This window comes from Salmo trutta, chromosome 14 (genome assembly GCF_901001165.1).
Source record: "Salmo trutta chromosome 14, fSalTru1.1, whole genome shotgun sequence".
Classification (NCBI taxonomy): Eukaryota; Metazoa; Chordata; class Actinopteri; order Salmoniformes; family Salmonidae; genus Salmo; species Salmo trutta.
Genome location: NC_042970.1, coordinates 45,154,502 through 45,170,478, shown reverse-complemented (window position 1 = coordinate 45,170,478; position 15,977 = coordinate 45,154,502). Strand labels below are relative to the sequence as shown.

Genomic DNA, 15,977 nt, shown 5'->3' with positions numbered 1-15,977 from the left:
CAGTTCTGTTTTAGGGTGGTGGCATGGAACTTGTGTTGCCTCTTCTCTCCAAACTATGTCCCCAGGACTGAAAGATGTAGTTGAGGATCTAGATTAAGAGTTATTATTGAGTGATGGTGGTCTTTGACCTACAGAGAGGATTGGCCATCCATGTGATGCATCTTGAGGTATAGTATATACACCATCCATATGGGTGTGCTTTTTATGACAGAATGTTAAAATTAGGTGAAACCAAAAGTTTTTTAGTTTTTTTTACCAAGTTACAGTTCTCAAAGGCACCAAATTGGTGGAATGACAGCTAATATGATATACAGTGCCTTCCGAAAGTATTCACACCTTTCACCTTTCCACGTTTTGTTGTGTTACAGCCTGAATTTAACATGGATTCAATTTAGATGTCGTGTCACTGGCCTACACACAATTATGTTTTTAGAAATGTTAACAAAATAAGGAAAAATGAAAAGCTGAAATGTCTTGAGACAAAGCCTTTGTTATGGCAAGCCGAAATAAGTTCCGGAGTAAAAATGCTTAACAAGTCACATAATAATTTGCATAGACTCTGTGTGCAATAATAGTGTTCAACATGATTTTTGAATGACTACCTCATCTCTGTACCCTACATATATACAATTATCTGTAAGGTCCCTCAGCCGAGCAGTGAATTTCCAATACAGATTCAACCACAAAGACAAGGGAGGTTCTCCAATGCCTTGCAAAGAAGGGCACCTATTGGTAGATGGGTAAAAAAAAAAGCAGACATTGAATATCCCTTTGAGCATGGTGAAGTTGTTAATTACACTTTGGATGGTGTATCAATACACCCAATCACTACAAAGATACAGGTGTCCTGCCTAACTCAGTTGCTGGAGAGGAAGGAAACTACTCAGAGATTTCACCATGAGGCCAATGGTGACTTTAAAACAGTTACAGAGTTGAATGACTGTGATTGGAGAAAACAGGATGGATCAATAACAATGGAGTTGCTCCACAATACTAACCTAATTGACAGAGTAAAAAGAAGGAAGCCTGTACAGAACACAAATATTCCAAAACATGTGTCCTGTTTGCAAAAAGGCACTAAAGTAAAACTGCAAAAATGTGGCAAAGCAATCAACTTTATGTCCTGAATACAAAGTGTTATGTTTGGGGCAAATCCAACACAACACATCACCAAGTACCACTCTTCACAGCATGGTGGTGGCTGCATCATGTTGTGGGTATCCTTGTCATCGGCAAGAACTAGGGATTTTTTTTAGGATAAAAAGAAATGGAATAGAGCTGAGCACAGGCAAAATCCTAGAGGAAAACCTGGTTCAGTCTGCTTTCCAACAGGCACTGGGAGACAAATTCATATTTCAGCAGGACAATAACCTGAAACACAAGGTCAAATATACGCTGGAGTTGCTTTCCAAGATGACATTGATTGTTTCCGAGTGGCCTAGTTACAGTTTTGACTTAAATTGCCTTGGAAATCTATGGCAAGACTTGAAAAGTTCCATCTAGCACTGATCAACAACCAATTTTTAAAAGAATACTTCCAGAAGGCACTGTGCCAGTTTATTTACCGGTGCAGTATAGTGCATGATAGTCCAATACAGTATAGTGATCTAAGGAATATAGTGCCTCATCATAGTGTTATTATAGGTTATCCTTTTGGTTAGGGTCCGGTATTTTGAGGGGTATGGTCAGGGAGTGGGGCAGGGACATGGGCAGGCTCAATCTCCCAGGATGCTGTGCAGTGACCTGCTGTCTGACACAGGAAGCGTTTGTGTGGTCTGTTCACCTAGATGATGAGGTAACCGTGGGGAAGTTCTATGCCACCTTCCTGATACAGGACTACTTTAGGAAATTCAAGAAACGTAAAGAGGAGGGCCTGGTGGGGGTGCACGCCTCCCAGAACAACACAGCCATCGCTCTACAGGTGAGTCTGTCTGTCTGTCTGTCTGTCTGTCTGTCTGTCTGTCTGTCTGTCTGTCTGTCTGTCTGTCTGTCTGTCTGTCTGTCTGTCTGTGTGTCTGTGTGTCTGTGTGTGTGTGTGTGTGTGTGTGTGTGTGTGTGTGTGTGTGTGTGCTAGGGCTGTGGCGGTAATTTAATAACCATGTAACTGATGGTTATGGATGAAGACTGCCATGAAAATAAAATTAACTTCAAAACCGTTTTAATAGGCCTACGCAAAAAAAAAATTAAATAGATTTTTACTTTGATTCACTTTATTTTCATGTAGATAAACTTGACCTAATAGCGGGAGTGTTTACTAATGATTATAAGCAATTGTTTTGCTAACTTAGTCTGTCTATTAAACTGTCGTTTGATGGTCAACCAGCTGTCGTTTGATGGTCAACCAGCTGTCGTTTGATGGTCAACCAGCTATCGTTCGATGGTCAACCAGCTAAACCAGCTAATCCGCTAAATGAGCGGGGGATTAGAAGCTCTATAGGCTACGCCACTTAAGTAAAAAAAAAACATCTTTGATGTATGGATTTATACAATGCACGTTTTCATTGCTTGCTAGTATATAAATAAATCGGTCTTCTTTAAAAAAAAAGGCTGGATGTGTCTGACTATTCGTGAATTATTCAACAGCGGTCGACATGGTTGTTCTGTCTCTGAGGCCTATAATGCGCTCATGTTCTGTCAAATGGACAATGCGCCAATCCAACCTGGCATGGTGTAATTTGATATGGAATCTTTTCTTAATTTATAGACTAATCAAAGCTGATAACTAGGCTATGGGCATGTTGCTTGTATTTTTGTATTTTCCTTTCGTGATTCATCCTATAGGATGCGTAGCCTATATTCTAATATTTTCAAATATTATTTTTCCAGTACTATTTTTCTCTCATTACTTCATCCTCTGTCGCCAATTTGAACAACATATCGCCACTGAGAATAACCGCTGCTGCTGGGGACGTTCTGCGAATTGTTCAGAAAAGTAGAAGGGGACCCCCCACCCCAACGGTTATGTCGGGTAACCTGGCCATTTACGTAACCCCCCAAAATTCCAAGACGTTCACAGCCCTAGCGCACGCCTGCGTGTGTGAGCGATTGGGTCAACGTGACTGTTGAGAGAATATATGTGTGACGAAACAGTGTGTGAGAATCTGCTTGCATTTTTTTTAGTGCGTGGAATACCACCAAGTGTGCTAATGTGATTCATGATCCAGCGGAACATTCATGATCAGAACTTTTGGTGTGCACGATGATCTTGTTTGTGTTTATCAATGTATGTCTCTTTCGGAGACCTCTCTGTCTCAGTGTTACCGTTGACAGTGTGATGCGTGTATTTTTGGCTTGCGTTTCAAATGGTTCCCTATTCACTATATAGTGCACCACTTTTGAACAGGGCCCATCCGGCTCTGGTCAGAAGTAGTGCGATGTGCAGGGAGTAGGGTGCCATTTGGGACGCACAGGTCGTCTCTGTCCACTCGTTATCCTCATCCAGCGTTTTAACATGTATCTCACCCATCAACTCATGAAGGTCACACTCAAAGCGGCTTACTTCTGTTTCCATCACCGTTAGCTTCGAGCCGTGAGGTTTTATCATTCAGGTAGTCCTCTCTATCTAATGTCCCTCATATTCCTAGCTATGTGTTGTCCTCATTGAAATGGGTCCTGTAGGAAGTAAATTATAGTATGTGCCTATTGTAACTAGCTGTAGTAGTCCGCGTAGACAAAAGGGTGTATCTGACATTTCCCACTTAACCACACACTCAGGATAATGTGATGTCGCGGGAGACACACTAACGACGAGGCATATTCAGGGGGAGCACATTTGTTTGTCTCTTATAAATGTTCTCATCTCTCACAGTCTGTCTAGCTCTGTCCAGTATGGGCGTCTGTAGACGTCAGGTTTTGCGTGAGAGCCAGCAAAGGGCAGGGGTGTGTGTGTGTGTGTGTGTGTGTGTGTGTGTGTGTGTGTGTGTGTGTGTGTGTGTGTGTGTGTGTGTGTGTGTGTGTGTGTGTGTGTGTGTGTGTGTGTGTGTGTGTGTGTGTGTGAAGAGCCAATTTGCCTGAAAGAGAACCTTCCTACCAGCCCTTAGCCCCCTCCCTCTATTGTCATGGTTACAGGCTGGCCTTCGCACGCTACATGATATTGGGCCCGAAATCCGACGAGCGATATCATGTGACCTGCAAGATGAGGAGCTAGTAGACTTTATTCCAGAGGAGGACGAGGAGATTTATAGGGTAACTTATTCAATTTATCTGCCTGAGGGGGGGACGGGGGGTATGGCACGCATATGTATTTTGTCTTGCTGGAATGGGCTGGTTTGGGTAAATGGAATATTGGGGTAATGGTAATGGTAGTGTATTATGCCTCGCATCAATGTCCTTAATGGAGGTAGATACCGTACACGGCACGCACAGATATACACACACTGGTAATAACATTAGATTTGATTTGTATGGCACTTTCCATTTACCGAGCAAAATCACAAAGCTATAAACTCAATTAGTCACCAAGGTGGACTGGACTTACAAGTTGCACGGATCAAACCTGTAGGTGCAGGGACAGGACCTTGTACTATGTTCCTCTCAGAGGAAGTAAACCATTTGCAGTTCTTCTGTTTTTCTTTTTTTTCAGTTCAGAAAAAAGGAATTATAGTGCCTTCATCCCGCATATATCACGAACAAGCTTTTGAATTTATTTTCTGCCCATACGATGATTTCTGAAAGGAAAACAAATCACCAACCACAACAAGTCAACCCGGTTTGCACATCACTAGCGTTGTGTATTCATCCTCTGTGTTGAACAGAAAGTAGTCCCCGACCGTTTGACCCTGAGTCTTCCTCCACAGCGCAATGGTGGCCTGTTCGGTAACCACATCAACCATGTGAACGGGGACCACCACCGGTGCTCGCCAGGGCAACAGACCAACGCCACCCGGCGGCCCCTGCAGGTGCAGCCGCCTCCGCACTACGCCCACATGGAGCAGCCGGTGGGGCGTCTCTGCCGGGCCAACGTCATGTCCCACCCGCACCCCAATCATCACCACCACCACCACCACAACTCCTCATACGGCAAGTCGCCCAAGTCCACCAACGTCAACCTGAACAACGCCAACGTGTCCAGTCTGCCCAACGGAGGAGGACACCACCACCGTTACTATGAGTACACTCCGCCCCCCACCAACGGTTACCCGGGACACCGCGGTGGCCTCTGCTACGCCGACTTCGACGAGCCGCCACCTCGCGGCACGCCGCAGGGACAAAGGTGACCGCACGCTGACCATCCACCTATCTCTTTCTCTGTCCGAGAAATGAAATGGGTGACGCGTCATGTGTTGTTGAATGGGATTGGTTTAGTTCGAGTAAGAGAAAATGGGGAAACGTCTGTGGCTTGAAGCTTCGTGTAAACTTCGAATGCCACACTATTTAGAAGCTATAATGTCTAACCTTTAAACTCTTCCGTCCCTTGTCAATTCACCTGAGTGACTCTCGTAGTCCCTCGTAGTCATACAACTGTCTCTATGTGTATGATGATGTCACCACAATGGGTTTTTGTACAATATAACAAATCTGGGATATAAGTTAGCATGGAGAGTTAGCATGCAGCTACCGTTAGCCATAAGGCCATTCTGTGTACCTGTCATTAAAGATTTGCCAAAGGCAGGACCTAGCCTCTCCTTATCAGACCTTCCCCTTGTCGCTGACCTATAGCACATACCCTCTCAGACCCTCCCTTAAACTGACCAATCACATGCTTATCAGCATCCTCATTCCATATAACTGACCAACAGCACACTTCATATTTATTCAGGTAACCCATCCCACAAGCAGTCAATACATCTCTCTGGAGCACCCCAGGGTTGGGATGAAAGTCCATTTCAATTCTTATGAATTCAGGAAATGATTGGACATGATTTCCTGATCAACCTGTAATTGAAATGTAAGTGCCCCCCAACATTGGTACAAACGTCACCCCTCTGTCTTCTTTCTTCACTTGTCCATATATAGGAATGCATGTATATGCTTCATATACTGTACGATAAATATATGCCACTCATGGGGTCCCTTTTCCCCTCTGTTCTCTCCTCCCTTTCTCCTACCTAACCAAAATGCTTTCTCTCAACCATCTCTCTGCTTTATTGGACGAAAGGCGCTACTATGAGACCTATGTTAGGTATGTTACTTTCCTAGGTATGTTTAGAGCAGTATGTGTTCGCCACTACAAGGGGGGACTTTTCATTTCAATTATGTTTTATGGGGCCAGTAAGTGACTATCTGCATCCCTATTAGGGTTGCAAAATTCCGGATTCTGGGAATCCTCTAATCCGGGATTTCTGGAAAAACTGGGAGTTTTGGGAAAGTTACCGGGAATTTTGCAACCCTAAACCCCTGCTAAATTAGTGCTGGCCAGTCATCCCATCTCCCTGTCTCTGCACCATCACCTATCTGTGGAGTAGTATCCCTTGTCCTAGTAGTCTGATGTTTAATGAAGAGAAGGGAAAAGCCTGATTGGCCAGCACACTGCCTAGCGCCTAGACCAATCTTGCTGTATGCATGTGTCTGCTAGGAAGGAGGGCACTGCTAAGAGAGGTGAAGTGAAGTGCTTTTGCCTTGAAGGAGGAACTTGGGTGCTCAAACCACATGGATATGAATGGAAACTTACCTTGCTCCCCTTAAACCCTAACTACTTCCTGAGGCCAGCAACGACCAGGAGCTCTATAAAGGCCCTCAGAAATGTCTTTCATTAAAGGGATTGTTCACCAAAATTACAAAATGAAATATTGGTTTCCTTATCCTGCAAGCGCTCTTTGAAAAAAAAAGGTGCTATCTAGAACCAAAATGTGTTCTTCAGCTGTCCCCATGGGAGAACCCTTTGAATAACCCTTTTTTGGTTCCAGGTAGAACCCTTTTGGGTTCTATGCAGAACCCTTTCCACAGAGGGTTCTACCTGGAACCCAAAAGAGTTCTACCTGGAACCAAAAAAGGGTTATTCAAAGGGTTCTCCCATGGGGACAGCCACAGCCCTTTTGGGTTCTATGTAGAACCCTTTCCACAGAGGGTTCTACCTGGAACCCAAAATAGTTCTACCTGGAACCAAAAAGAGCTACCTAGAGCCTAAAAGGTTTTCTCCTATGGGGACAGCTGAATAACCCTTTTGGAACCCTTTTTTCTAAGTGTACGGACAAAACCAGAACATGGATTGTTGTTTTCCCTTGTCCATAGACTGCTTGCAGGGTAAGGAAACTAATAGGTCATTTTGTAATTTGGGTGAGCTATCCCACGGGTGAGATGGGGGATGATAAGGGGATGTAAGTTTTGATACATCTGATTGAAGACTTCTCAAACAATCGTATTACAGGCAACCGTGGTTTTCCTTTGAACGACAAAAGAAGTGTTAAGTGAACGTTGAGTGTTGCTCTTTGGTACTGTATGCATCGTCCGCTGGTCTACTACAGCTTCTACTGTCCATGTCCCTGTTGTCTTGATGAGGCTGTGGTGGTGGATGAGGAGGACGCTAGTTCTTTTGCATCGCTGCCCCCTGGAGGCTTGAGGTTTGCATCTGCATGGCAGTGCATGGCCCTGTTCCCCCACAACTCCCACAGTCCAGCCTCACCAGTGGAGGCTGGTAAAGGGAGGATCGCTCATAGTAATGGCTGGAAACGGTACCGCTCTATTCATTCGGTACCGTTCTATTCATTCCATTCCAATGAGCTTGTCCTCCGATTTTTAAAGTGACACCAGCCTCCACTGCCCACCACCCCCCTCTGATCTCTGAACCCTGACCCCTCACTCCCTCCCACCAGGTCCCACCGGGGAGACGCCCGCCTTCCCACCATCCGGCGGGAGGAGTTTGATGATGACAGGTACTCAGGAGAGTACTACAGCGGGGAGGAGTTGTACGAGGATGAAAGCATGTTGTCAGGAGACAGGTAAAGTAACCGACACTCCACCCTTACGACCTCAGAGAAATAAATCTATCCTATATATTGTGTATACCGTACCTCACGATGTGTTCCTTTCTGCTAGAGCAGGGGGGTCTCAAACTAGCGGCCACCGAGCCAGATGCGGCCCCCGAGCATATTAAAATAGAATTCAAGTAGCTAGTTCACCTCCCAGCACCCTATCCTTCCAGGAGGTCCTATATGGAACACGTGGACAGGTACCAGAACAGTGACACGGAGTACGAGATGCCGAGAGGCTACCATCACCCCAACAGTTACTACAACGACGACGAGCAACCCCTCTACCAAGACGGACGGAGGTCGCCTAAGAGACGGATGCTTCCTGCCACGCCCCAAGGTAACATCCCTTCTCTCTGTCCAGCATGCTTCTGACGCTTGTCTACAAATAAACTGTTACTAAGGTCAGATAGAAGCTAATCTTCGACAGCTATTCACACACAGTTTCTTTTAAACTGACTTGGTTTTCTCCGATTTTAAAGAGCCCTTCGTGACAGTGATTTGTTTGTGAATGTGTGTTGATGCCCTTCAGTTGCATGTAGTCGTTGTTTCCTGCATGAGTAGTTTAATTTCACTAGTTTCACCCTCCTGTCCTGTCCGCCGTCACTCGTCCAGGTCACAGGAGGCCCTCCTTCAACTTTGAGTGTCTGAGAAGGCAAGGCAGTCAGGACGAGCTGCCACACCAACGCACTGCTCTACCACTGCACCTAATGCAGCACCAGGTAACACACACACACACTGCTCTACCACTGCATGGGATGTACCAGCAGGTAACACACACACCAGCAGACAGCTCTGCATCTGCAGCACCATATAGCACACACACTACCAGTGCTCCATGTTGCATGAATTGATTTACCAGTGCAGTGCTCTACCAGGGCTTTTAGACCTGTGTGTGTGTGTTAGACCTGTGTGTGTGTGTGTGTGTGTGTGTTAGACTAGTGTGTGTGGGTTAGACCAGTGTGTGGGTTAGACGAGTTTGTGTTGTTAAACCTGTGTGTGTGTGGGTTAGACCAGTGTGTGTGGGTTAGACCAGTGTGTGTGGGTTAGACCAGTGTGTGTGGGTTAGACCAGTGTGTGTGGGTTAGACCAGTGTGTGTGTGTGTGTGTGTTGTTAGACCACTGTGTGTGTGTGTGTGTTGTTAGACCACTGTGTGTGTGTGTGTTGTTAGACCACTGTGTGTGTGTGTGTTGTTAGATCAGTTTGTGTGTTGTTAGACCTGTGTGTGTGTGTGTGTGTGTGTTAGACCAGTTTGTGTGTTGTTAGACCAGTGTGTGTGTGTTGTTAGACCAGTTTGTGTGTTGTTAGACCAGTGTGTGTGTGTGTGTGTGTGTGTTAGTACAGTGTGTGTGTGTTAGACCTGTGTGTGTGTTGTTAGACCATTGTGTGTGTTCCTGGTCTCCCTCTCCAGGTGATGGCTGTTGCAGGGCTGGACTCCAGCAGAGCCCACCATCTCTCCCCCTCCCGCTCCACCCGCTCCTGGACCACTCCCCCCGCCACTCCGGCCAGTAAGGAGCAGTCGCCCTACTACACGCCCCTCATCCGGGTGGATCACCCCGGACGCAGGTATAGAAAAACTCCGCTGTTCTGTCTGTACAACCCCGATGAAGGGTACATGCCGACACACATTTTGTTTTAGTAAATGACAGAAACGTAACGTGTGACTGTAACGTGCGACGTTTATTCTGAGATCTGTTCTTCTGGCTCTTGGAGGAAGGCTAAGGGTTGATGGGTAATGCGTTTGCGTTTGGAGGGGTTGCAGGAGCCACGCTGCATGTCTCGCTATTATTATTTTGTCACTAGGAAGTTGTCTGGCGCTCTGATATTGAACATTGAGTCTTACACTGAGTTACACTGTCCCCTGCTTCCTCCTCCTCATCATTGGCCCTCCGTTTTCCTCTAAGAGCGTGCGAATCTCCTCTTTTCTTCGGGGAGAGTGCCGTCAGCAGCCAGGCGCCTCTGAGGAAGAGCTCTTGGTACACAGACGACCCAGAGTACTCCCAGAGGATCTATTCCCCCGTCCACCTCCAGGTGGCCCCGGAGTACCGCCATCAGAAGAGCGCCACCAGCTTGGTGGAGGCGGTGAGTCCAGGGCAGGGTAGAGGAGGATGGGTCGGTGCCCTTCAGGCTTGAACCAGTGGACAAGCGTACGGGACCGGGGCTGGAGTCATGTAAAATGTCAATTCGTTCAAGTCAGGAAGTGAACTTGTAATGAAAACGTAATTGCTAGAAATTGAATGGAATTGACCTTTAGTGTAGGGAAATGTGCTGTTAGACGATATATGGAAGTCATTAGGAGGCTTCCGCGTTAGTGAGTACAGTATATTACAGCTAGCCGGGTGTGGATGGTTTGAACACTTGTACTCATTACATTTCAGAAAGGCAAACAGTTTTTTTATCGCTATGAACAGTAACTTTCATAACCCCGCGTAAACACAATGTGGTCTGTTTTCTCCTGTCGCCGGGCAGGTGTTGATATCAGAGGGCCTCGGGAGATACGCCATGGATCCAAAGTTTGTGGCCGCCACCAAGCACGAGATAGCGGACGCGTGCGAGATGACCATCGACGAGATGGAGAGCGCGGCCAGCCAACTGCTGAGCGCCGGCGCGGCGCCGGCGGCGGCTAACGGGGTCAGCGTGTACCCCGTCATGTGCGAGCGGGACTACGACCTCCAAGACGCCACGGCCAGTTATAGCGACGAGGAGCCGGAGGTGGAGCTTCGAGTGGTGTACGAGGAGGACCTGGCAGACGAGATGATCTGCATTACCACTTTATAGCATCGGCTGGAGAAGAAACGACTAGAGGTGAACTGCTAGCTGTATGTACTCTACTTAATATAGACCACAGCACCGACAGTGGAGAACCCAAGGAGAAATGCATCTATTGGCTTACGACCAAAAGAAGTGCCTTTTACATGGAAGAGAAAGGTACCTATGAGGAGAGAGAGAGAGAGAGAGACACCGGCCCCGCCCACTTATCCTGTCGCTCGCCCTCTGCCGGCCAGGGCGTTCACGTCAACGTCTGTCAGTCACAGGGCCGGGAACCAATCCTGGTGCCGGGAAACTATGTTAGTTCCGCCCTCCCAGACCAGCACTACTGGCACATGGTGGACCATGCCCGTAGGTCATAGGTTACGGTCTGGAGGTGACACAGGCTCATCAACGAGCCAGTCGCAGATTGAGGGGCGTGGAGTGTCAGTGGAGGAGATGGACCTATTGGCAGAGGCGTGAGGTACCGGGCTGGGTCGTTAAGGGTGTTGACAATCAGATGAAAGATGTCATTCCCTTTGTCACTTTATTAAGGTTTTGGCATATCATGCAAGTTTTCAATGCAAGCATAGAAAGGCATATCTCCCCCCCCCTTTAGATGTTTTAGTATAAGATGAACCAGTTAAAGTATGCAGGAGATATCAGTCACATTTATAGCATCATCAAACCAGAATTATTCACTGAGTGGTTCAAGCCCTGAATGCTGATTGGCTGACAGCCTTGGTATATCAGACCGTATTCCACGGGTATGACGAAACATGTATTTTTGCTGCTCTAATTACGTTGGTAACCAGTTTATAATAGCAATAGGGCACCTTGGGGTTTGTGGTATATGGCCAATATGCTAAGGGCTGTGTCCAGGCGTTGAATCGTGCGTAAGAACAGCCCTTAGCCGTGGTATATTGGCCATATACCACACCTCCTCGTGCCTTATTGCTTAAATATACACTTCTGAGGTGACTACTAGCATTTGGGATAAATGCACTAGCAGGCAGGTTGTTTTTAGTTTTAGAATAGCCTGAGAATTAATATTTCATAGTAGATACACTGTAAATGAACTGTATTATATTAAAAAAAAAAAAAACACTTTGTAAAGAGATGTTCTATATTTTGTAATGATGTACCATTTCAAAAGAAGGTCAGCAATACACGCCGTAATGAATCCTATTATGCTACCAGGAAAGAAGTTCGCTGGTGTTATTATTTTATCAGGTACAATATCCTGACATGAATTGGCCTTTTTTTCTTTGTTGTTGCTCATGTGCGTCCTTGGCTTGTCTGCGAAACCGTTTGGTTCTTGGCGTAACAACACAGCTGCACAAGATATGCAAATGTGTGTTTATTTTAATTTTTTTTTACTTGTTTTATGAGCGAGCATAAAAGAACACTTTATGTGTTACTCCAACCACATCGGTACCAGTACCATAACGTTAAGTTCCCCCCCTTACTAAGAGCATCTTTGTTGGACTTGAAGTTAGCTAGGCTTCAAGGAGGCTCCTCCACCTTAATAAAGATCTGACGATAAACATTTCTTTGCATATGTTGGGGCAGGTGCACGGCACAGGAAGGTCAAACGCTTAGTGCGTTGACGACGCTGCTTCACCCATTTTTGAAATTCCTTCTACAACTTTATTCACTTCATCTATCCCAAATGAAATGCCTTCTGCTGCTGAAAGAAAACGATACGATCGAAAGAAGTGAGATGAGCAGGAATCTCTGTCGTTCTCAATGCTTGTATTGGGATTTTTCCTCAATATGTGATTCATGTCAGTTAATTCCACCGACCCTTTCAAACTGAATCTTCCTAATCACTTGGCCTTCATGTTGCTGTGTGAGCCAGGATAGACTGAGCCTGTGTGAGCCAGGATAGACCGGATTGGCATGGTGGCTGACTGGTGAGGCACGTATTCATCAGGGATGTTCACAGGACAGATGAGATCATAATGAGGCATCATGGTCTAGGTGTGGTTCCACAGTCTCTGCCATTGTTCTCTTTTTCTGTTGTGTTGTCTTGTCTCATTGGGTCTGATGTGTTTAAGCCGGAGAGAGGCTAAGCAATACTAAACCCCGCTCTCTCGGCGTCTCTCTCTCCGGCTTCTCTCTGCGTACACTATACCTCGTGGTGGTCCAGCACCGTCTGGGGGAAACATATCAGCCTCCCTCTCAACCAACCAGTCTCTTTCCCACAGCGAGCTTCTCCTTCCAATGAGAAGCGAGCGTTTGTACCACGGCTCGTGTTTTTACGAGAAAACTTTGCTCTTGACGAAAGTTGAACATTGACGGACCACAAAATGACTTTACACAAACGGACAAAATCTAGACGACAAAGGATCAAGCTTTTTTTTCCAGGCGCTGCCCTGGAGATTTTGAATAAGCACAGATCACGGGTAGGTGATGAGACGTGGGATCTGTAGTTCGTGAGTGTTTGATTTGTAGTTGGTGAGTTGGCAATGCGTGCGCAGTCAACCGAATACTGTCGTGAAAATGTAGGTTTTCCACTTTGTGTGCACATTGAAAGGGCTCTTTTGAATCGTTTGTGAGTTTAAAAAAAAAAGATAAGGTGTTCTGGTCTTTTTGTTGATAACTATCTTGTGAAAGGACCAATGCGAATTCCAGGCACATTGTACTATTCGTAGCAATTACTGATAAACTGAAAATATGCATTGTTTTTGTAAACACTTGTGTTAAGCAAAAGATAAAACCAACTTACTTTTACCTCATGCCAGGGATTCCTGAACAAAGAAAAGAGAAAATGATTTGGTTCTATACCAATGGTATTTAAATATTAGCACATAGCTGTTTGTCTTTGCACAAGTAACTGTATAGTACCAATATTTCTCATTTTTCTATACAAATGTTTGTGTATTAAGGTGAGACAATTTTGTACTTTTTTGTGACTGTGTGTATGGTTTAGTGAAATCTATATTTGTCATTTACACCTCACCTTACATTGCTGGGACAGAAATATGAAAGAAAAAAAGAAAACATTTTCAAGGTGCACTGTTCCTCTGTTTGCGGGTTAAAAATGGTAATACACCAGTTTACAGAGAAAGGCTTGTTTTGATTTAAACATTTTGAATCGTTTTCATTCTATTATTATAATTATTACGATTACTATTACTACTATTACTGTTATTAAATATGTATTCAAATAGAAGAGCTCATGTTAAGTATGTACAAATGTCTGGAAAGACCCATGGTAATGTTCTCTACTTGAAACTCCCAAAAATTTGCTCTGTAATGTTTTTATTCAGTAAACATGATTTCTCTTAGTAGCAAATGCATTATTTTGACCCTCTAGGTTTTGTATTAACACATTTTTTTTGTATTTTCCCATTTTATTTTGGCCTCGAATTCATTTGAATCGCTAATATTTTATTTTCTAATGATTATTACTGAATAAACTTACACTGAAATTCTGCACTGTCCTTTTATCGGTGCTTTTGTTTGAGAAATCATACATTTTAATGTATTGTGTACCATTTTCATCGTCTTTTACATTTACCGTAAAGTAACAATGCGTTCTACAGTTGACATACATTCTGCAACCTACTATAGACAAAAGACCAGGGTTGTGGTCAATTTGAATAGAATGCAGTCAATTCTGTCTCTCACACCCCATTCTGAATGTAGTATTAAAATCAAACTCTGTACATTTGTTTGGTTATGATAAAGGTAAGACGGTCATATAAATCGCCTTATTAAGGTATGATTAAGTCTTCCAAATTAGGTATATTTCTTGTTTTTTTTTAAGGTCAGAGGACATATAAGTGACACTATTGGTGCTGCTGGTGCAATCAATGGTTGGATGTATCTGTATGTCTGTATGTGATAAAGCTGGGGGAGACTGTTGTTGATGGTTGCCATAGTGCCTTTGGTGGTCTGCATCGCTGACCCACCCTCAGAAGGCCCACAGCAGGGGTATCTCCAAAACTAGACAAGACACAACACCGTCATCCCTGACTGTTACCATCATGCATTTAGTTGTGTATCAAATGGCTTCGGCGTTTATTCAACGTTTATAACACAGTTGTGCATGTTGAACAGCAGCTATTCAGTGGGGGAAATATGAATGAGACTAGGTAGCAGTGAGCCACTGCCCTCACATGTGCTACCGGAGGACATCAGCCTTCTTCTCACCGTACCTTCTCCGCTAGGCAATCCGGTTTCCGAGCTGGTCACGGGTGCACCTCAGCCACGCTCCAGGTCCTAAACGATATCATAACGGTACTGTGCAGCCGTCTTCATTGACCTGGCCAAGGCTTTCGACTCTGTCAATCACCGTATTCTTATCGGCAGACTCAACAGCCTTGGTTTCTCTAATGACTGCCTCGCCTGGTTCACCAACTACTTCTCAGATAGAGTTCAGTGTGTCAAATCGGAGGGCCTGTTGTCCGGACTTCTGGCAGTCTCTATGGGGGTACCACAGGGTTCAATTCTCGGGCCGACTCTTTTCTCTGTATATATCAATGATGTCGCTCTTGCTGCGGGTGGATCAAATAATCACCTCTACGCATACCTCTACGTATTCTGTACACATCTGGCCCTTCTTTGGACACTGTGTTAACAAACCTCCAAACGAGCTTCAATGCCATACAACACTCCTTCCGTGGCCTCCAACTGCTCTTAAACACTAGTAAAACTAAATGCATGCTCTTCAACCGATTGCTGCCCGCACCCGCCCGCCTAGCATCACTACTCTGGACGGTTCTGACTTAGAATATGTGGACAACTATAAATACCTAGGTGTCTGGCTAGACTGTAAACTCTCCTTCCAGACTCATGTTAAGCATCTCCAATCCAAAATTAAATCTAGAATCGGCTTCTTATTTCGGAACAAAGCCTCCTTCACTCATGCTGCCAAACACACCCTCATAAAACGAACTATTCTGCCGATCCTCGATTTCAGCGATGTCATTTACAAAATAGCCTCCAACACTACTCAGCAAATTGGATCCAGTCTATCACAGTGCCATCCGTTTTGTCACCACAGCCCCATATACTACCCACCACTGCGACCTGTATGCTCTCGTTGGCTGGCTACATATTCGTCGCCAAACCCACTGGCTCCAGGTCATCTATCAGTCTGCTAGGTAAAGCTCCAGCCTTATCTCAGCTCAATGGTCACAATAGCAACACCCACCCATAGCACGCGCTCCAGCAGGTATATTTCACTGGTCATCCCCAAAGCCAACACCTCTTTGGCTGCCTTTCCTTCCAGTTCTCTGCTGCCAATGACTGGAACAAATTGCAAAAATCACCTGAAGTTGGAGACTTATATCTTCCTCACTAACTTCAAG

General features: G+C 45.2%; 1 protein-coding gene across 3 annotated transcripts in view; it reads left to right on the top strand.

Annotated features, from left to right (window-relative positions):
• cacna1da (calcium channel, voltage-dependent, L type, alpha 1D subunit, a) overlaps positions 1-10,809 on the top strand; it is a 119,356-nt gene extending 108,547 nt beyond the window's left edge. For 2 of the 3 annotated variants that reach the window (XM_029776072.1, XM_029776071.1), the window contains 10 exons: positions 1,788-1,921; positions 4,069-4,185; positions 4,797-5,212; positions 6,098-6,121; positions 7,752-7,877; positions 8,081-8,247; positions 8,523-8,629; positions 9,320-9,474; positions 9,813-9,990; positions 10,378-10,809. In XM_029776072.1, the coding sequence (XP_029631932.1) occupies positions 1,788-1,921; positions 4,069-4,185; positions 4,797-5,212; positions 6,098-6,121; positions 7,752-7,877; positions 8,081-8,247; positions 8,523-8,629; positions 9,320-9,474; positions 9,813-9,990; positions 10,378-10,686 (1,733 nt within the window). In that variant the 3' untranslated portion in view covers positions 10,687-10,809. The remainder of the gene's footprint in view (positions 1-1,787; positions 1,922-4,068; positions 4,186-4,796; positions 5,213-6,097; positions 6,122-7,751; positions 7,878-8,080; positions 8,248-8,522; positions 8,630-9,319; positions 9,475-9,812; positions 9,991-10,377) is intronic. The other variant, XM_029776073.1, reaches the window with a different exon arrangement.
• The last annotated feature ends 5,168 nt before the right edge of the window (positions 10,810-15,977 follow it).